The 21,187-nt window shown below is 42.0% G+C and overlaps 1 protein-coding gene across 26 annotated transcripts in view; it reads right to left on the bottom strand.

The window, feature by feature from the left end:
* Nucleotides 1-4,750: 4,750 nt before the first annotated feature.
* SRD5A2 (steroid 5 alpha-reductase 2) overlaps nucleotides 4,751-21,187 on the bottom strand; it is a 205,286-nt gene continuing 188,849 nt past the window's right edge. For 7 of the 26 annotated variants that reach the window (XM_085015834.1, XM_085015835.1, XM_085015841.1 and 4 more), the window contains 4 exons: nucleotides 17,515-17,678; nucleotides 11,984-12,085; nucleotides 9,198-9,348; nucleotides 4,751-6,434 (listed from right to left, as the gene is read on the bottom strand). In XM_085015834.1, coding sequence (XP_084871960.1) covers nucleotides 6,368-6,434; nucleotides 9,198-9,348; nucleotides 11,984-12,085; nucleotides 17,515-17,678 — 484 coding nt within the window. In that variant the 3' untranslated portion in view covers nucleotides 4,751-6,367. 26 annotated transcript variants of the gene reach the window in all.

The following is a 21,187-nucleotide window of genomic DNA, read 5'->3' as shown; positions in this document are numbered from 1 at the left end:
ATTTTCCAGAACATTTCAAGAACCAACTGTTTTCCAAAGATGCTGCACCACTTTATATTTCCACTAGGAATGTATGAGGGTAGTTCTAACTTCTTCGAATCCTCATCAACCCTCTTTATTGCCTTTTTTTTTTTTTTTTCAGGGCCACACCCTCAGCATATGGAAGTTCCCAGCCTAGGGGTCAAATCGGCTCTGCAGCTACTGGCCCACACCACAGCCCCATTGACATGGGTTCCAAACAACGTCTACAACCTACACCACAGCTCATGGCAACACCAGGTCCTTAACCCACTGATCGGGGCCAGTGATCGAACCAGCATCCTCATGGATACTGATTGGGTTCATTACTGCTGAGCCATGATGGGAACTCTTTGTCTTTTTGATTAAAGTCATTCTCAAGGGTGTGAAATGGCATTTCATTGTGGTTTTGATTTGCATTTCCCTAATGACTAATGTTGAACATCTTTTTTATGTCCTTATTGGACATTTGTGTATCTTTTTAAAAGAAATATCTTTTCAAATACTTTGTCCATTTTTAATTGGGTTGTCTCTCTTTTTATTATTGAGCTGTAAGAGTTTTTATAACTGGATACAAGTCTCTTATCAGATATATGATTTGCAAATATTTTCTCCCAGCCTGTGTGTTGACTTCTTACTTTCTTGGTGGTGACCTTTAAGGTACAAAAGTTTTTAAATTTCATAAAGTTCAGCTTGCCAATCTCCTCTTTTATTGCTTGTGCTTTGAGTGCTATATCCTAGAAATCATTGCCTAATCCAACAGCATAAAAGATTTATTCCTATGTTTGCTTCTATGGCTTTATAATTCTAGTTCTTACATTTAGTTTTATTATTCACTTTGAGTTAATTTTTATTATGTAACATAAGGATTCAAATTCATTCTCCTGCATGTGACTATCCAGTTTTCTCAATATAAATTTTCTTAATGAGTGAAAATTTTAATATGATGTCTTCAGCAATTACCAGGCATCTAGCTTTTTCCTATAGTTCCTACACTCTATAAAGAAAAATAATGAATCTATCAAACCAGTACAGGGCAGAACAAATCTGCTTTTACCTAACATATTTCTATGACTTTCAGGATGGAGGAGAGTGCATTAGAAATGTTGACAAAATGTGATGGGGTTTCAGCTACATTATTAGGCTCTGCTAGTAATTCTGCTAGTAGCCAAGTCGGGGGTGGAGATGAGAACACCAGATGAGGTTTAGACAGAACCCCCAGAGACCAAATGGCTACAAGGCTTGTTTTCATAGTCTCTGTTTTTCTATCCCAAATTTTCAATAAAATGTATTGGGAGTTTTGTCCATATTTATCTCTAGTTTCATGATGGATCTAATGAGGGCTGTTTATTCAACTGCATCTGTGATCCCTTCCCAGACTCCTCACAAATATGATCTCACTATTTTCTTTTACCCCTTTTGTGTTTTTTTATTTCTTCTCCTTTCCCTGCACTATATTGGGATTAATTAAGTAGATTTTTGTGATTGTTTTTCTTTTCCACTCTTAGTTTATAATTTATATCTTTTTAAAATCATTGCCCTAGATTTTGAACACTATATATCTTTTTTTTTTTTTTTTTTTTTTTTTTTTTTTTTTTAGGGCCTCCCCTGCAGCATATGGAAATTCCAGGCTAGGAGTTGAATCAGAGAGGCAGCTACCAGCCTACATCATAGCCACAGCAATGCTAGATCCAAGCCACATCTGGCACAGCTTGTGGCAATGCGGGATCCTTAACCCACTGAGCGAGGCAAGGGATCAAATCCACAACCTCATAGGTATTATCAGGTTCTTAAACCGCTAAGCCACAACGGGAACTCCTATATCTTTACATTAACACAATTCACATTCATATTTATACCTCGCTTTAGAGAGTGTAGGAATCTTACATTAATGAATCAACAAAATGAATTAGTGCATTAATGAATTAATTAACAATATTTAATTGACTTTATGGTATTGGCTTTCCAGTCAATACTGAAAAATACACCCCAAAAGGATCCTCTTCTCTGGGGCCTCTGGAGTAAAGGGCAACAAAGGCCATGGAAAGAGAAAACCCTGACGGATGCTTATTCCTCTGGCTGCTCTCCTCTCCCCGTTGGCCTCACGGAGCTTGGATTCTGCCATACGCTTCTCGGAACAATTCCTTCACCTCTTTCTCACCAGTGTCACTGCTGTGCAGACTTAAAACCATCTTTATGAGGTGAGCAGACAGAAATACAATTATTTATTGTGAGGTACAGCCATATGGCTCATGTTTAAAGAAACTCAGCTTCTTCCCTTATAAAAAAGGAGCTCTTAGAAGCTGGGAGGCTTTTTCCCTGGGAGAATAAGGCAGGGATCTGGCTTATACTGACCTGGACCCTGGGAAAAGGGAAGAAGCCTGCCCCTCCTCTCCCAGGGCCCTTTGCCTCGCTTCACCACTAACCTTCCCCACCCCCACCCCATTCCTCCCACCTATTCTCCACCTTCCTCCACTTTCCCCCTCTGTTCTCCTCCTCCTCCTCCTCCTCCTCCTCCTCCTCCTCGCAGCCAGCCTGTGGGAGAAGCTATTGGATATCCTTCACCTAGACTCTGACGACCCTGAGCAAAGGCAAGCCCTGCACCCAAGCAGCTTAGGACAAAAGGAACTAACACAGCTGAGTGCATACTTTCACCTTCCCCAGCAACCAATTCCCACGCTATGGTTAATGGGAAGAATCAAGACCCAATGCAAATAACACAGAACCTTTAAGATCATAGTTCAGGGGACTTAAGAGAGAAAAAGAGCACATCTCTTATTTAGAAATTAAATCCACTCAGTGGCTATTAAACCATCCAAGCACCCACATAACCACCTGGCACCAGGCCCTTTCTTTTATCAGAGGGATAAAATAGATGGGATCCTATAGATGCTATAAAACAATCAGCAGCCTTCTCTGGAAGGTTTTGCTTTACGCTTATTGTTACCCTGCTTATTTGCCATGCCTGGACCTCAGCCCACAGCCTATTAGAGAATCACAGAGCCAGGCAAGAAGGGAAACGAGTCTTTGTGGGTCCATTCCTTCACGTGCCAGGAGCTTCCTCCCTTGCTTCTTGGTGAGACGGCCATGAGGTCCCCACAAAAAGTCAGGACTGCTATGGCAGAACTGCAGACGGTAAAAGCATAAGTTTATTTATTGGTTTTTGAAAGGGTTTAAACCACCTAAGTCACTGCTTAATTGCAGATTTCTCATTAAAGGTCTTTTCTCCTGAACACAGCAGAATCAGTGTTGCTCCTTATGAATGCAAAGTGGTAAGGATGAGGGGAAGTTGTGACCCCCCGACTTTTCCTTGCTGAACACAAATGCCATCTCCACTACACCTGCCTTTTATCAAATAGGGTCATGGTAAGGGCATCAGCTAGATCCTCGCCACCGAGTGAATTGTGGCACAGCACTTGAGCTCTGGCTAGTTTCCTCCCGAAACTAGTTTCTGGCTAGTTTTTCAGAAAGCCAAATGGCAGGACCTGAAGGGCAAGAATCACCTAATTCAACATATCCTCCCACCTCTTACTGTTTTTCATATCACCAGTAATAAAATGATTGCTGAGTGAATGAATGTGTTCAGGCCTTAAATGCACACCTATCTGGGTAGGCTCGGTTGGGTCTTTCTTATAAAAGTCTGTGGTGCTTTAAGAAGAAAAAAAACTTCTGCTCCTTAAAGAGACAAGATAAGATCAGCTATCAACACCCTGGAAGGCATTTTAACACTGGATCTATAATATGAAGGGGTGGAATTAGCTAATGTCTTAGATGTGCTTTGGCTCTTTAACTCTGAAAAACAAACAAAACATTTCATCACCTGCTACAGGTCAGTAGGAAACTTTCAGCAAGAGCAAACAGAGTTAGCTAAGCCACTGACTTATTTTAGCCCCTGACTTCAAAAACCACTCCAAAGAAACCTAAATAAACCATATATATATATATATATATATATATATATATATATATATATATATATATTTGCATTCCAGTTTCATAAAAAAGGGAAATATGTTTAAGGATAAGTATGCCTTCAGACTTTTATTGTATTCCATCTGCATACATATGCTAGACTTAAACAGAAAAATCAAGTTGAAAACAATAGCCCTAGAGCACTGAGCATACCTGTTACTAAAAGAATATTCAAGATTACATGAAGTTTGTTCTACCCTATGTTTAAATTAAGAAGGTCCATGATCACGTTAACTTGAAATAAGAATAGAGTTTCTTAAGTTTCCAAACATGTTCGTTAACCTTAGTAAATCGGGGTTGGCCTAAATAAAATTCTAGAGCACACCCTCTGGTGGCAAAAATATGCAATTGCTGAATAGCAGTTTTGTCCCAAGATAGCACACACTGGGAACTGAGTAGCTAACATTTACGGAAGATTTACTACATTTCAAGGACTGGCCCAGGTGCTTTCTATGGTAATAAGATAAACGGTTTCATAAAGACAGTTTTCAGTGTCATGGTCAGAACTGGAAGTCTTTTATGTCCAGAGTTCAAGCTATACCTTAAGATTTATTTTACTGTTTCCCCCACTCTCCTGTGTATTCTTGACACTAGGGATGGCATCCAGCCCTAGCACCTTCTACTACACCATTATTGCACCTGCTTGGACATCTGAGCTGTGGACGACAAGCTCTGTAAGTCATATTTCTCTTTTACTTTCAGCTCAGAACCCTGAATTTCAAGTTGGCAAAAATGGAAGCAACACAGTTCAGCACCTTACGAAAAGCATGCATTCTGGGATCTTTTAATTCAAAAAAATTATTTAACATCCATGATATGAGAGGCATTTAATAAACAGCAAAACATGTATTTATATGATTACAGTCTGTATTTTTCAGTGATTGACATCGTCTTCAGATATTTTGAGTGTCCTATGTGTCTTATACAGTTAATTCCTGGACTTAGCACTGCAGCTGATAAAACTGGTGCTCATTTCTCAAAGGGCTTTGTTAAATATTACCAACCCAACCTGGGCCTACAGAGACAAATACTGTTGTTCATTCTGATTATGAGTGTTCAACCCCTTCTTTAGAGAGTCCAAAGTCTCAGCACTCATACGACCCCGCCTCTTCAAAGTTGCAAATGCTCGTGTGTATCAGCTGATCAGTCCCAGTTCTTAGCAGGTTCTACAGGCCCAGATCCTCCGACTTTTTTAAGAAAACTAGAAAGTGTAGAAATTACCTAATTTTTAAATTTTGGAAACTCTGAACATAAAACAAAACAAAAAAAAAACTATGTGTGAAACACTGTTGAGTCAAAGAAAACAGGTTTCTGCCCAGAGGCATCCCTCTGGTTGCAGTTTTCAGCCTCTGCCCCCAGGACTTTTGAGGACTGAAGTTCAAGGCGCTCCTAGGAGAACTCCTTCTTGATCAGATCCTGAGGACTGTGAAGCAGAAACTCCAGAAGGGAAGGGTTGCTTCTGAGATGCTTCAGTCATGGTATCTGTCTCCTTGGGGCACCAGCACATGCTCTTACTTGGCAATTTCCATTATCTGACACTTTCATTGTTTCAATGTATCCGCTGGTTTCCAAGAAAAGAGGGTGTTGTAGGGTGTTTACACAACCCATTTTCACTCTCTCTCTGTAGGCAACCAGAGTCATGACTTCTTGGTTGTTAAAACCTGACCTTCAGCAAAAACCCACCCCAGTTTTCTACATTAGACTATATCTCTAACAGGGACTGTGAAATCTTCAGGAAGACAGAGGCACTAAGACCGCACAGATTTGAAACAGGGTCAATGCATCACTGCATTTTCAGCCATATGAAGAGAAGACGCCTCCTTGAAGAGTCAACTTATTCTTGTCACATCTTTCATAATTAACTGAGGAAAAGGAAGATATGACAGGGCTTTCATTTCGGAGGAGATTTGCTCTGGGTCTGTGCAGCTTTACAATTTAAATCTCTGCTGGTCTGCATAGGTGTTAAATGTGTACCTTAAATAAATTCCGTAAGCACTGCCCTCAACTCAAAACACTCTCAAATACAGAGCTGTCTTATACTGACACAGCATAGATATAAAGTCACATGGACTTGGGCCATTCAGAGAAAAAAATACAAAGGGAAGTTTACACTTTCTAGGAGGAAGAGCTAAGAAACAGATACCTCTGCATAAAAGCAGACCTTGTGGAAGTTTTAATAGGAAATCAGGATAGGGACCCGCAGAGAGGGTTCGAGGAAACACTAAGGGGTCCCGTGCAGAATCCTCGGGCCACCTGCCAGAACACCAGAGGCTGATTATTACACATACACAGTGGGACTTGAAAAGTTACAGGTTCCGCAGCTTGATGGTTCTTCAACAAGATTGTGGGGACTTTGTTCCTTTTTTATTTGGTTTCTTTAAAAGATAAATGGAATAAGGGCTTTTCGAGACTTGGGGTAGTCCTCAAACATCTTGACGTAGAACCTAAAAGACAAGAAAGGACTCATTATGAATATAACCAAGCAGTGGTCAACCATGGGGTTTTGAACTGTTTGAGGTCCCTCTGACAAATCAGCCTGCAGTCATCCAGGGCCTGCCTCTTCCAGGCAGCTCTGTCTCTCTTCTCCTCCCTCCTGTACCCTATCTCTTGTAAATATTGAAGCTTCTCAAGTTGAGAAATAAAAAGCAATAGCCAGAAGATCACAATGTGATGAACATACCTGATGCCACCAATTTACACACTTCAAATGATTAAAATGAAAAAATTTGTTATGTATATTTTACCCATAAAAAATAGAGCCAGAAAGAATTGCTCAGTGGATTCAGTTGAGAAATACAGAGAACCACAGACCCCAAAAAGCATGGGCAAGGTTAGCGCTAGAGAACCGGTCATGTTCCCAGGGAAAATATCCCTTTATGAGGCCTGGGAATGCCAAGAAAATGTTACCTTGTATGACGGGTTGAATGGCATCCCCTCCAAAAATATATTCTGAAGTTCTAACCCCAAGGACCTGAGAAAGTGACCTTATTTTGGAAATAGGTGATTGCAGATATAATTTATTAAGTTGAGATGAGTCATACTGGCTCAAGGTGGGCCTTTAATCCAATACAGCTGGCGTCCTCACAATTCAGGGGAAGGAGAGACACAGAGACAGAGACACACAGGGGCGAAGCCCACGTGAAGACAGAGGCGGGCATCAGAGTGATGCAGCTGTAAGCCAGGAACACCACGGATCGCTGGCCACCGCCAGAAGCTGGAGAGGTGAGGAAGGATTCTTCCCTCCAGCCTTCAGAGAGAGCGTGGCTCTGCCCACACCTTGACTTCAGACTTCTGCCTCCAGAACCGTGAGGGGGAAAGAATGGCTATTCTTTAAGCCACCCAGGTGGCGGTCATCAGTTTGGGGAGCCCCAGGAGACTAAATACCTCCTTCAAAAAGGCTTTCTCTTTATGTGACCAGGCTGTTCTCTTAACTAGTTGAAGCTGGTAGCTCTCAAGCTATAATCAAATTGATACACTCTGTTCAAGTGCCAGAGTTTGAACTGGGGAACAAATAGGAATAATGTGTCACTGGAGGTGGCTGCTTCTCCACGCTGTGCTTTGAGGCCTGTTGAGCCGCCTCTCCCAAACCCCAGTGAGCCCGATAAAAAGGAAGCCCTCTAGCCTTCCCGTCTTAAGCAGGCTGACAGGAAAGGACAGGGCCCCCGTTTGGATTTTGCTGTTGTGCCAGCTGGAACCCTCTGATGGAACTGCTATTCCTCCTCTGATCCAGTCCAGCAGCATCCCCGCCTCTCAGGGGCCCCTCCAACAGAGAGCTGACGCCCTGTCCCCTCCCCCGCCCCTCTGACCTTGGTGGGCAACAGGCCTGCCTGAATGGGGGAGAACTGATGCACTGACCCCTCACAGCTGGGGCCTCTCCGCACCTCCCCCCCAGCCCAGGCGGGGGCAGGGGGAGTTCATGAGGACCCTGGCTGCTTCATTCATTTCTAACAGGTCTCTGCAGATGTTCCACTCCCAGTAAGAATACCCATTCCTACTTTAACCTTCAAAACTATGAAATGAATCGTTAACTGGACTAAAATACCCACATAAGAGTCTCAGGGGTTCCTTCAGGGCCCTGGTTCCAAGTCTATCCTCCCTTTGGACATTCCTCCTCTTTCTGTCACCGGTAACCACAGGCGCTCTCTTTCCTCCAGCCCCATTTCAGAGAAAGGATCTGAAACGCGCCTTAAAAGCTGATGGCAACTTAGCATGTAACCCTTTCCCTTCCAGCGATACTTTTACTTAACTCTTTTGTCCCCACCCCATCCCACCTTGCGGGATTGGAAGGAAGGTGGGAGTTAGTAAAGCTTTTGGCTCCCCTGACAGTGGAAAGACTCTACACCCCTGCAATTCCCAGAACCCCCCAGCAGATGGCACACTCCCAAGATTGTGCCACACACGTACACAATTGTTGACCCTAACTTTCCAGGAAGCCAGCAATGACCTTGGTTATGATTTGTGGAAGGCGGGAAAGGGGAAGGAGGAGAGTACCAAAGAAAGCTCTGGGGTTACACGGATTCCAGAAGATAATCTTGGAGTTTCCTGGAATCTCCAGTTACCTGAACCGTTAGCACCAAACCTAGAACTAAAGATGGCAGTCGCACTATGTACAGAACGGTGTTTTTCCCTGGTGGTTTTCTATTCTGGCTGTGCCTCAGAATTACCTGCGAAGCTCCGGGAAGTGCTACCCATGGTCCTACCCATGGAACACACTTGGAGAGATGTCGGGTACGTGCATTGAATTGGAGCATGGAAATGGAATCTACATCCTGTAGCTCCGGACTTTTACCTACAGCCCACTGACTGACAGCAGCCATCGCCAGCTCAGCCTGATATGAGGGCACACAGCCTGGGTCAACTAACTCCTGTGGACACAAACTGCTTCTCTCTGGGAAGCCTTCTTCAACAAGGCGGCAGGTGGCTTCCCAAATCACCTTGGGTGCTCCTGTCTACTTGGGTTTGGTTGTGCTCATAGGAAAAAAAAAAAAAAAACTGTTACTGCTACTGTGCTACTGTCATCCAGCTAAATCATTCTAACTTTAGGGAAAGCCCAAGAAGTCAAAAATTTACCCATCTGGATTCCTGTATCAGCTTTACGTTGTAAAAAACAAATCTCTTAGGTTTCTAAATCTAACTCTATGTGTTAATAAAAGCTTCTTTGTAGAAGAAAGCCACAGGGATGCTGACACCTTGATTGAAAAGTTTACCTATGATGGTGAAAAGCTCGCAGCCCAAGGAAACAAAGCGAGAAAAATGCAAATGCAAGTGCTGGAAGGGACCAAGTGGCCAAGGCATAGCCGATCCATTCAATGATCTCACCAAGGAAATTGGCTCCAGAAACGTACGTGAACAAGCCACCTGTGTGCAGAAGAACCAGCAAGTCAATCATCTGCGTTGGACCATCACCATGTTAAAAACCCCTCTGCTTTGTTACAAAGTACACAAGGCACCTAAGAAGAATGTGGGGCTGGAGACTGCCTTCAGACTTATGGAAGTTTGGTGGAATCCTCTTGCTGAGAAGGGAAACAAAGTATCAGCAGCCTGAAGCCTTTGCAACATCCTGGAGTTGTGAGGAGTGGCTCCAACTGCTGGATGGGCTCATCCAGATCTCCAGCCACTGCTGGACCACTGGCTCTGGACAGGACAAGGATGAGGTGCAGGTGGCCTGGGGTTTGTTTCACTCCATGAAGTAACATTTCCAAGCATCTGTCACCTTCTCACTCCTTCCCCGGACACCCACACTGCCCGTCAGCTCGAATCACATTCACTGTCACACAAAGTGAAACAACACACCATGTGAAAATAATAAAAACCTGAATTGATGTGAAAAGTAGTCAGACTCTGCTTTGGCATTTGCTCTCCCACTTCTGCAAAGCAGTACACTCTGTTCACATTTAAAGTACAGAGTGGGAGCTGCAGGGTTTTTGCCCGGAGACCAGGGAAGTCTGTTTCTATGGGTTTTAAAGGTTACCTTTTCTATCCAACCACTATTTCTAATCGCAAAACTATAACTAGAAATCAATGCATTTCTAATGATAAGAAATGTATCTACACTCAAAATTTCTGCCCCACACTAAACTGGGAAAGTTTTACCCAAAACAATTTTTTTCTTTCCATACTTATATAAAGACTATTTCATTTTTAAGTCATTATCTAACACAACTTAGTAGTTGGAAACTAATCTTGGCAATCTAGCTTTTAAGAGCTTTCTCTGCTCTTCTTTGTCTAGTCACTGTGCAAAGACTTAAAAATCAAAGCCCCTGAAAGTTATCATCCTTAAGGATGACACTGCATCCAAGGATCCTGACCTAGAATGGCCCCGGGCCCCAGGAGGAACCACTGGCCTACTGCAAAGTCTCTAAACAGTCCATGAATATAAAAATGGTATATTTCAACCTACAGTATTATTTTTGCTTGATGTAGATACTGTGAGGATGTTAGCAACATTCAGTTATTTAAGTGTGCTACAGAATTCTAAATAGCTTTGTCATTACTTTTTTTAATCAGTAGATGTTAATCTGTGCTAACATCATGCCATAATTCAGTACTTTTTAAAATGTAAATAAAGGGTTATATTTACATCAAAAAAGATGGGAGCCATGGACCTACACAAATACCCACCTAAAAATGTTGAAGGATGACTTGGACTAATTCACTCCCACATACTTTTTTATCTGTCAGCCTCACACCCTGGGTGTTACTTAGGAACAGCAAGGTCTTCAAATATTCTGGGCCTTTATCTCCAAAAAGATGCTTGTAAGACTTCCTATCCTCATTTTTGATTAACTAAATGTGATTCTCTACACCTTTAAGGACATACAAGTGGCAGAAAATAAATAAATACTATCCCCAGCTATTCACTAGGTAAATCTAGTGAGACTGACTAAAGAGGACAGATTTGCTGGACATGCATGACTCAGCTTTATTTGCTAACCTAGGAAGGAAAGACACCATGTACACATGACGGTTGAAACTTTGTGTCAACTGGACTGGGCCATGGAGGGCCCAGATATCTGGCCCATCATTATTTCTGGGTGTGCCCATGAGGGTGTTTCTGGATGAGATTAACACTTGAGTTGACAGAGTAAAGCAGATTGTTCTCCTAGAGCTGATGGGCACCCCATCCACTGGAGGCCTGAATATACAGCAAAAGACAGAGTGGAGTTCCCACTGTGGCTCAGCAGTAATGAACCCGACTAGCAACCATGAGGATACAGGTTCAATCCATGGCTTCGCTCACTGGGTTGAGTATTCAGTGCTGCTGTGAGCTGTGGCATAGGTCGCAGATGTGGTTCAGATCCTGAGTGGCTGTGGCTGTGGTGTAGGCTGGCAGCGGCAGCTCCAATTCGACCCCTAGCCTGAGAACTTGCACGTGTCACATGTGTGGCCCTAAAAAACAAAACAAAAACAAAAACAAAGGCAGAGTAAGGGCAAATTTGCTCTGTTTTTGAGCTGGAACAGGTCTTCTCCTGCACTCAGACTGGAATTTCCACAGAAGCTCTCCGAGTTCTCAGGCCTTGGGACTCAGACTGGAAATTACACCACCTACTCTCTGGGGCAGTGACAGATCATGGGATTTCTCAGCCTTCACAATCATGGGAGCCAATTCCTCATAATAAATCTCATTATCTATCAATATATGTATCAATTCTATTGGCTCTGTTTTTATGGAGAACCCTAATACAGCACATGATAATCACCCTAGTGAAACTAAGTGGCAGCCTACTTCCACCCAACCCCAAACCCTGTGCTCTGCCCACCTTCAGGGTGCTGTGATTATGAACCTTCCCCAGGGCTTTTGAACTTCTAGGTTCAGACCATAAAAGCAAATGTGTTGTGGGGTAGGATGAGATGTGGAGGAAAAGTCAGGGGCATATTGGGAGGTAGTGTATCATTTGTTCACCCTGGCCCCTCTCCATTTGTTACTAACAGCATAATTCCTGGGACAGGCTCTCGAGGAAGAGTGGGAATCTGGAGGCAGGGGAGACATTACCTTGTGGAATCTTATAGATGACTTCTCCAGGCTTCCTGAGCTGGCGCAATATATAGTCGCTGTGAATGTTGATTCCCATGCCCAAAATAAATAAGAACACACCTTGGCAAAGAAGAGAGGGAGAAGTGAAAAATGTATCCTGATTTTGGTGCTTTTCTCACAAGCTAAGTTTTTTTTCCTAAAAAATGAAGGGAAGGGCATTTAACTTTGAATTCTAGGAATGGTATGACGATATGGCAAGAAAAAAAGTAATTGAAGAGCCTGGCAAACCATTTTCCACCACTGCCCATTCACACACATATGACCCTCTCCATTCACCGGTACTGAAAGGGCCCTGGTCTGAGACGAGGAGAGCCAGGATCAGGGATGCTCGGACTTTCATCCCAATGGGCCCAGAAACACTCAGTGTTCCACATAGATGCCCAACCCCACCTCTCAGCAAAGCGTATTTGTGCTAATCAAAATACATCAGGCAAAAAGAACAGTGGAATTAAAAACAGTCAAAATCTGGAGTTCCTGCTGTGGCACAGTGGTTAAGAATCTGAAGGCATGGGTTCAATCCCTGGCCTAGCACAGTGGGTTAAGAGGATCTGGAGTTGCCACAGTGCAGCTTCAGCTTAAGTCGCAGCTGTGTCTCAGATTCAATCCCTGGCCCAGGAACTTCCATAGGCCATGGGTGTGGCCTTAAAAGAAATAAAAACAAAAACAATCAAACAAATAAGCAGCCATATCTACTTTCACCTCAATTTCTATGATATAAAACAATGCTTTTCAATCTTGCCTAGTCAATAGATTATTAGCCTGGAAGAAGGGAACCTGGGAAGGGACAGCAGTGGGGAGAGGGAAAGGGGGTGAGAGGGAGGGGAGAAGCACTAACAGCAGTGGAAAAGCAGAAACCTTAGATTCAATGTCTGTGTGTCCTTAGGCAAATCACTTCACCTCTCTCAGCCTCAGTTTTCTTATCTATAAGATGTAGATTCTTGCCCATCATTAACAAGTCAGCAAATAACAAATGCTGGAGAGAGTGTGGAGAAAAGGGAACCCTCCTTCACTGTTGGTGGGAATGTAAGCTGGTACAACTGTTGGTGGGAATGTAAGCTGGAAAACAGTATGGAGGTACCTCAGGAAACTAAATATAAAAATACCATATGACCCAGCAATCCCACTCCTGGGCATATATCTGGACAAAAATTTCATTGAAAATAATACATGCACCCCTATGTTCACTGCAGCACTATTCACAATAGCCAAGACATGGAAACAACCTAAATGTACATTAACAGACGAAAAGATTAAGAAGATGTGGTATATTTAGAAAAGAAAACCATGGACTTGGAGAATAGACTTGGGTTGTCAAGGGGGAAGCGGAGGGAGTGGGAGGGAGTGGGAGCTTGGGGTAAACAGATGCAGAATGTTGCCTTCGGGATGGATTAGCAATGGGATCCTGCTGGGTAGCACTGGGAACTCTGTCTAGTCACTTATGATGGAATACATAATGTGAGAAAAAAGAATGTATACATGTATGTGTAACTGGGTCACCATGCTGTACAGTAGAAAAAATATATATATAAATAAATGATAAAAAAAAAGATGTGGTATATATACACAATGGAATACTACTCAGCCATAAAAAGGGACAAAATAATACCATTTGCAGCAACATGGATGAAACTAGAGACTCTCATACTAAGTGAAGTAAGTCAAAAAGAGAAAGACAAACATTGTATGATATGATTTATATATGGAATCTAATACATGGCAAAAATGAACCTATCTACATAAAAGAAACTCATGGAGAACAGACTTGTGGTTGCCAAGGGGGAGGGAGGGGGAGGGAGTAGGATGGACTGGATGTTTGGGGTTAGTAGATGCAAACTATTACATTTGGAGTAGATAAGCCATGAGATCCTGCTGTATAGCACAGGGAACTATATCCGGTCACTTGTTATGCAACACGATGGAAGATAATGTGAGAAAAAGAATGATGTATATATGTATGACTGGGTCCCTTTGCTGTACAGAAGAAATTGACAGAACACTGTAAATCAACTATAACCAAAAAAAAATCTTAAAATTAAAAAAATCTAAAATAAAAAAAAATTTAAAATATTCTAACAATACCTGTCTTACAAGGACGGTATGAGACTCATTCATGGGTTGGTTCTTTCATCCATTTATTCAAATAATATTTATTGAGGTCTTACTACGTACTGTCCTAAACATTGGGATGTAGGAATGATAAAAACAGTAAGGGTGTCTGTTCTCATAGAGCTTACATTTCCATGGGGAAATAGAAATGAATTAAAATAATGAAAAAGTTAAAAATCACATCATATGCTACAAAGCAGAAAGTCAAAGTAGGATAATGAGGTAGAGAGTAAGCTGGGGTGGGAGGAGGCGTCTCTACTTTAGATGATGTCAACAGGGAAAGCTTTTCTGCAGATCTGGCATCATCCTATGATCTAAATAATGAGAATACAAAGATCTGGAGAGAGCATTCTGGTAGAGGGACTAACAGATGCAAAGGTCCTGAGGCTAGTACAGGTTTAGCATGTCTAAGAAACAGAGGAAGGTGTTGCAGTTAACACTTTAAGACAGACAGGCAAATGAGGAGATGAACGGGATGATGTTTCAAAATCACACCAACTTCAATGGGCTGGGAACTTCAAATTCCTGGGAAGGAATTTGGGTTTTTGAGCGCAACAGGAAGCCATTGACAGGTTTTAAGCAGGGGAGAAATAGGATCTGATGTCAGGTTTGTTTTTTCATGGCCACACCCACAGCATATGGAAGTTCCTGGGCCAGGAATTGAATCCAAGCCACAGCTGTGAAACTATGCCACAGCTTCGGCAATGCTGGATTATTTAACCCATGCGCCGGGCTGGGGATATAACCCACAGCTCCGCAGAGATCCTAGCCACTGCAGGTGGATTCTTAACCCGCTGTGCCATAGCAGGAACCCTCAGTTTATTACTATTACAAAAGAAGCATGTTTTGTGGAAAATGAAACACTACTTAACAAAAACAAGGAAACCAAGACACTTTATTCCTGCCACCCAGGAATTACCACCATCTGCCAGCTGAGTGCATCTCCCTCCAGATCTTCATCTTATGTGATATGCAGGCACAGTCCAGTTTCCTCAGATGACCCCAGAACACTCTTCTAGCTGATTCGTGTAAACCAATGTCCAGTGGAGGAACCACACCTGACATCAGGTCATTATGTCCTTTAAGGCCATTTTAATCTAGGCCAGACCACTGCCTTTTTTTCATTACACTGACTTCCTGAAAACACCAGAGGTCCCTCAGCATGGCCCCTTCTCTAGATAAGACTGGTTTACCTGCTCATGGTGGCCCTCATTTAACTTATTTCTGTATTCTCTGTATTTCCCGTAGCCCGATATAAGTCATTTTTGTGTGTGATAATGTAGAGTTAGGTCATTTATTAGTTTCTTCTCAGTGTTGAGGAACTTTCTTTCATTTGGATTTTTAGAAACTTCTTTATTAAAGTATGGTTGATTTACAATGTTCCTTCCATTTCTGCTATACAGCAAAGTGACCCAGTCATACATACATATACATTCTTTTTTTCATACTAAGTTATAAGGTTCAATGATTTAAAGGACAAAACTATATTAAAAGAAAATTTCTGCTTACCATCCCATTCTCTGTACCTCAAACCCTACAGATTCCATTTTTAAAATTAAGTTTCTTTTTTTGGAGTCCCTACTGTGGCTCAGCAGGTTAAGATCCTGACTAGCATCCATGAGACTGAGGGTTTGATCCCTGGCCTCACTCAGTGGGTTAAGGATCTGGCGTTGTCATGAGCTGTGGTGTAGTTTGCAGACGTGGCTCGTGGCTCTGATCCTCATTGCTGTGGCTGTGGTGTAGACGGGCAGCTGCAGTTCCAATTTGACCCCTGGGAACCTCCATATGCCATAGCTGTGGCTCTAAAAAACAAAAAAATAACCACAATCACCACAACAAAAGCAGCATGCTAAATACACCGTGCACACTTTATTTAACCACATGTTCTGGAGCTGTCTCCACATGAGCACAGAGATGTTCCTTGCTCCTGTTTTGCTTTGTTTGGTTGTTTTTGTGGCTCCAGAAAGCTCCATTGTGTGCATGTCTCAGCATTCGTACAATGAATCCTCTGGCCGTTTCTGTGTTCAAATGTTCGCTCTGACTGCCGTGTGGAGAATGGGCTATTGAAGGCTAGGACCGGAGGGAGGAGGTTAGTCTGAAGGTCACTGTGCCGGTCCAGGCAGGAGGTCCTCATGGCTCAGAAGGATGAAGCAGTGCAGTCAGGGAGAACAGAGCCCAGTTGGCACAGGTTTTGGAACTAGATGCAGCTGCACTAAGCTGATGGAGAGAACGTGACATGTGATGTAAAGAGAGGAATGAAGGATAATCTCTGTCTTTTTCGTCTGAGCCAAAATAATGTGCAAGCCGTTGAAACCTATACTTTTTTTTTTTGCTTTTTGCTTTTTAGGGCCCCACCAGTGGCATATGGAAGTTCCCAGGATAGGGGTCTAATCAGAGCTACAGCTGCCGGCTGACACCACAGCCACAGCAATGCCAGATCCGAGCCACGTCTGCGACCTACACCACAGCTCACAGCAACACTCGGTCCTTAACCCACTGAGCAAAGCCAGGAATCGAATCCACAACCTCATGGTTCCTAGTTGGATTAGTTTCTGCTGCGCCACAACAGGAACTCCTGAACCAATACTTTAGTAAAGAATATAAGTTTCTGGAGTTCCCGTCGTGGTGCAGTGGTTAACGAATCCGGCGTTGCCGTGAGCTGTGGTGTAGGTTGCAGACGCGCCTCGGATCCCGCGTTGCTGTGGCTCTGGCGTAGGCCGGCAGCTACAGCTCCGATTCGACCCCTAGCCTGGGAACCTCCCATATGCCGCAAGAGCGGCCCTAGAAAAAAGCAAAAAGACAAAAAAAAATCACAGATAATGAAAAATCACAGTAATGATCAGTGATCAGTGTTTTCTTCTGAATTAGATGGGTGATCAGGAAGTCTCTCTGGAGAGGTGCCAATTAATAGAGACCCAGATAAAGGGGAAGGACCAAGTTCCATGAGTCCACTGGGTCTGAGCATTCCAGGCAGAGGATGTAGTCTCTACAAAAGCTCTGGGGCAGGACAAGCTTGACCACTTCAGGACCAGCAGGAAGGCCACTGAGGCTACAGCATAGTAAGTGAGATGGATGCAGACAGGAAAGGAAGTCAGCAAATGAGGCAGGACCAAGAACGTTGGAGTTTCATAGGCAGTGGTAAGGAATTTGTACTTCATCCTGAGAGTAGCAGAAATGTGTTGGAGAGTTTTGAGATGGGGAATGACGTGTTTTTCAAAGACCTCCCAGGCTGCTATATGGAGAAAAGACTAGGGTGGAGGGGAGAAGCGGGGAGGATGGGATCCCCCAAAGGCTACTGCCAGGAAGGGGAGGGGTGATGGTGATTTAACCTGCAGGAAGGGGTATTAACTGGGTCGTGGTGAGAAGCCGTCAGATTTACTTACCTAGGCTAAACCGTATGTCTGTGTACCACTCAGCAGGGTATTCGGCACAGTAAACCAGATAGTAGCCTTGAAGGAGTCCATTTCCCATGCAGAAGACAAAGCCTCTGAAAAGGAATACAACTGGAAAAGGCCTCCCTCTAGTGAGCAGTGAGTAAACAAATGTCCTGGGATGCATGGGGGAGAAAGATCAGGATCCGTTGTTAAAAAAAAAATCAAACAACAAGATGAAGCAACAGACAATCACATCAAACCCATGTTTAAAAACCATTTCCCTTAAATGTACATAATGAAAGGACATTATTTTCTGGTTCTAGAGCAATCATTTATGCTATTATTTGTCTTGTTTCATTAAAAATGCATAATGGCCACCATAACAACAGCCTTGCAAGGTAAATTCAATCTTTATAAATTAAGTTAATAAATTCAATCCTACAAACCCAGGACTGGAGATCAGCTTTCTATAGATCCAGATGTGAAGTCCAGATTTTACTGGAAGAAAGGTAGGGCCTGGTTTATTCCACGTAGCAGTGAAACTGCATTTTGGTAGCAGCGACTCAATCTTACAGATTTCCATATGTCTCTCTAACGTGATTCAATTACTACTAGTGCAGCATTTCCTAGAAAGCGGGCTACAGAACTCCTTGGGAAAAGAGAGTGATTTCTCTAAATGTTAGGAACCATGAATCTAGAGGAAACTAGGAAGACATTAAAAACATAAATAATCTCAAAATTAAAACTTACCCAAGATATAATGCTAAACACTCAACATCAAACTACATTCTGTTCATAATTTTTCTTCTTTTATGTTGCAATATAACCATCATACAGGAAACTTCATAAATCTTAGTGAAATGGTTTAATAAATTACTATATAATAAATATCCACAAAGTCACTAACCGAGAAATGGGACACTGCCAGCACACCAGAAACCTCCTCTAAGTGCCCCCCTGTTCACAGTACCATCACCCCAGAGGTAACCACCATCGTGATTTTTGTAATAATCATTTTCTTTTGCTTCTTTACAATTTTACCTCATTTGTATGCATCTCTAAAAATATAGTTTATTTTGCTCATTTTAAATTCCTTATGTTTCTGAGGCTCCAGTATGTTATTGTGGATAGCTGTGGTTCATTTATTTTCATTGTTGTATATTACTGTCAAGTATGAATATACAACATTTTACTTTGATGAATATTTGGCTTGCTTTATAGTGTTGTACCTATTCAAAGATGATTTTCCTATTATTTTAATGATTTTCATTCTATGTTTAAACCTTTGATGCATTTGGAACTTATGTTGCAAAAAATTAAATAAGAATCCAATTTACTTTTTTCCATAATGCTAGTGAATTTACTAAATGTCTCTTTCTCATTGACACACATTGCCATTGGTATTATATACTAAATTATCACACAGATTGGTTCCTCTTCTGGACTCTTGTTTCTGTTCCACTGACCTATTTATTGCCAGTACTATGTTATTTTAATCATTGTACTTTTAAAATATGTCTTAATACTAGGCGGGACTAGTATTCTTATATTTACTCATTTCAAGGATTTTCAAGTTACTCCTCATTGTTTATTCTTCATGTGAACTTTAAAATACTTTAAAACTTGTGAAATGCCCCTTCTGCAAGGTCAGAAATACTATTAATCCTTAAACAATATGGGTTTGAACTACTCAGGTCCACTTACACATAGCTTTTTTTCAACAGTAAATACTATAGTACTACACTGCACTGGGTTGGTTGAAGTAGCAGACGCAGAATCTCAGATAAAGAGGAATAGCATTTACTGAGGAACCATGGATACGGAGAACTGACCGTGAGTTATGCATGGATTTTCAACTGCTTCAAAGGTCAATGCCCCTAACATCCACTTGTTCAAGGGTCAACTGAATTCTTAAATTTAAAAATTAATTAAGAGAGTGAAATGGCAGGAGGACCTCCAAGAATATTCCTCCATAAAAGCAAAAAAATTAAAAAAATTTAAAAAGGCAAAAAAGAATCTGGAGAAAAAGTCAGACCTCTGGATATTAACCAACTGCAACCTGAGAACCTGAGAAGCATTTAGGCAGGAAAAATGGCTGAAACTCAGGAAGAGCAACCAGCCCATGGCATCTTAACTTTCCCTATTTCCCACTTGCTGCTCTGCACAGCCTCCAAAAGTAACAGCCTCCATTCCAAGCATTGGAAGGAGCAAACCGGGCTGAAACTCATCCCCAAAGAGAAGTCATTATTTTACCTGTCTGGTGGTTCCCTGGAAAACTCCACTAAAAAGGCCTGTCTTTATTCCAGCTCGCTCAAACTTACCCAGGGCTAAAAGTTTCTGGGGCTGAGGGGATATTTATAAATGTCTGAGCAGCACAGTAGCCTGAGGCAATGGATAAGAGGTGGGGCAAATATTAGACTAATCAAAAAGCTTAAAAGACTGAGGGATGAGATGCCCGAAGGGGATTTGAAAATCTCATACTTATTTCTGGGAATCTAGACAGTCATGCACATACATGCATAAGGCCATACGTATGCTCAAAAGAAGACCCAGAAATGTCCTAAGCTCTCACCTCTGACTGACCTTGAAGAGTGCACAAGTGCCAAGTAAGGCAAAAGCAGAGTTGTAAACTACATGAGTGATTGTTAAAGGACTTCTCTAACATACATACATGGTGGCCCTTAGCAAAGACTACAGGATCTACTGGTTATAAGAGTGTAAGGAAATCTCCGTCCAGTCATTAACACATCATTAAACATCCAATTAGTGGCTTCGGTGGCCACAACAACTAAGTAAATGCTTCACCGAATGAATTCAGAAAAGCCAGTAGGCAAACAACAGTAACAACAAATCCTGGGAGGCAAGGAGAATCTGATTTCCGAGCTGCTACAATTTTATGTGACGTGATTAGTTTCAACAATAAACTATGGAACATATGAAGAAACAAGAAAGTATGACCCATAAATATGGGGAAAAAGCAACCAATTGATACTGCCTCTGAGAACTCCAGACATTGAAGTTACTAGGCAAAAACTTAAACTATTTTAAATATGTTCAAAGAGCTACAGGAAACCATGCCTAAAAAATAAAGGAAAGTCTAAGAATGAGAGAATATCAAATAGAGAATTTCAAAAAAGAGATAGAAATTATAAAAAAAGAACCAAAAAAAAAAAAATCTGGAGTTGAAAGGTACAACAACTGAAATGAAAAATTCACTAGAGGCCCTCACATCAATGGACAGATCCTCTAGACAGAAAACCAATAAAGCAACAGAGATCCTAAAGGAAAAGTTAGACTTAATTGATAGCTTCAGGACACTACATCCAAAAAAATCAGAATACACATTCTTCTCAAATGCTCATGGAACATTCTCAAGAATCGACCACATATTGGGACACAAAGTGAATCTCAATAAATTTAGGAGCATAGAAATCATCTCAAGTATCTTCTCTGACCACAATGCCATGAAATTAGAAATCAACCATGGGAAAAGGAAACACAAAAAACCTACTACTTGGAGACTAAACAACATGCTACTAAAAGACCAATGGGTCAATGAGGAAATCAAGAAGGAAATTAAAAAATACCTTGAAACAAATGATAATGAAGACACAACCTCTCAAAATCTATGGGATGCTGCAGAAGCAGTGCTCAGAGGGAAATTTATAGCAATACAGGCCTT

This window comes from Sus scrofa, chromosome 3, assembly GCF_054392235.1.
Source record: "Sus scrofa isolate SSC_HxYL_T2T_F1_AM1 chromosome 3, Sscrofa_HxYL_maternal_Yorkshire_Landrace_v2.0, whole genome shotgun sequence".
Lineage (NCBI taxonomy): Eukaryota > Metazoa > Chordata > Mammalia > Artiodactyla > Suidae > Sus > Sus scrofa.
The sequence above is the reverse complement of the archived record's forward strand: the minus strand, read 5'-3'. Positions and strand labels throughout refer to the sequence as shown.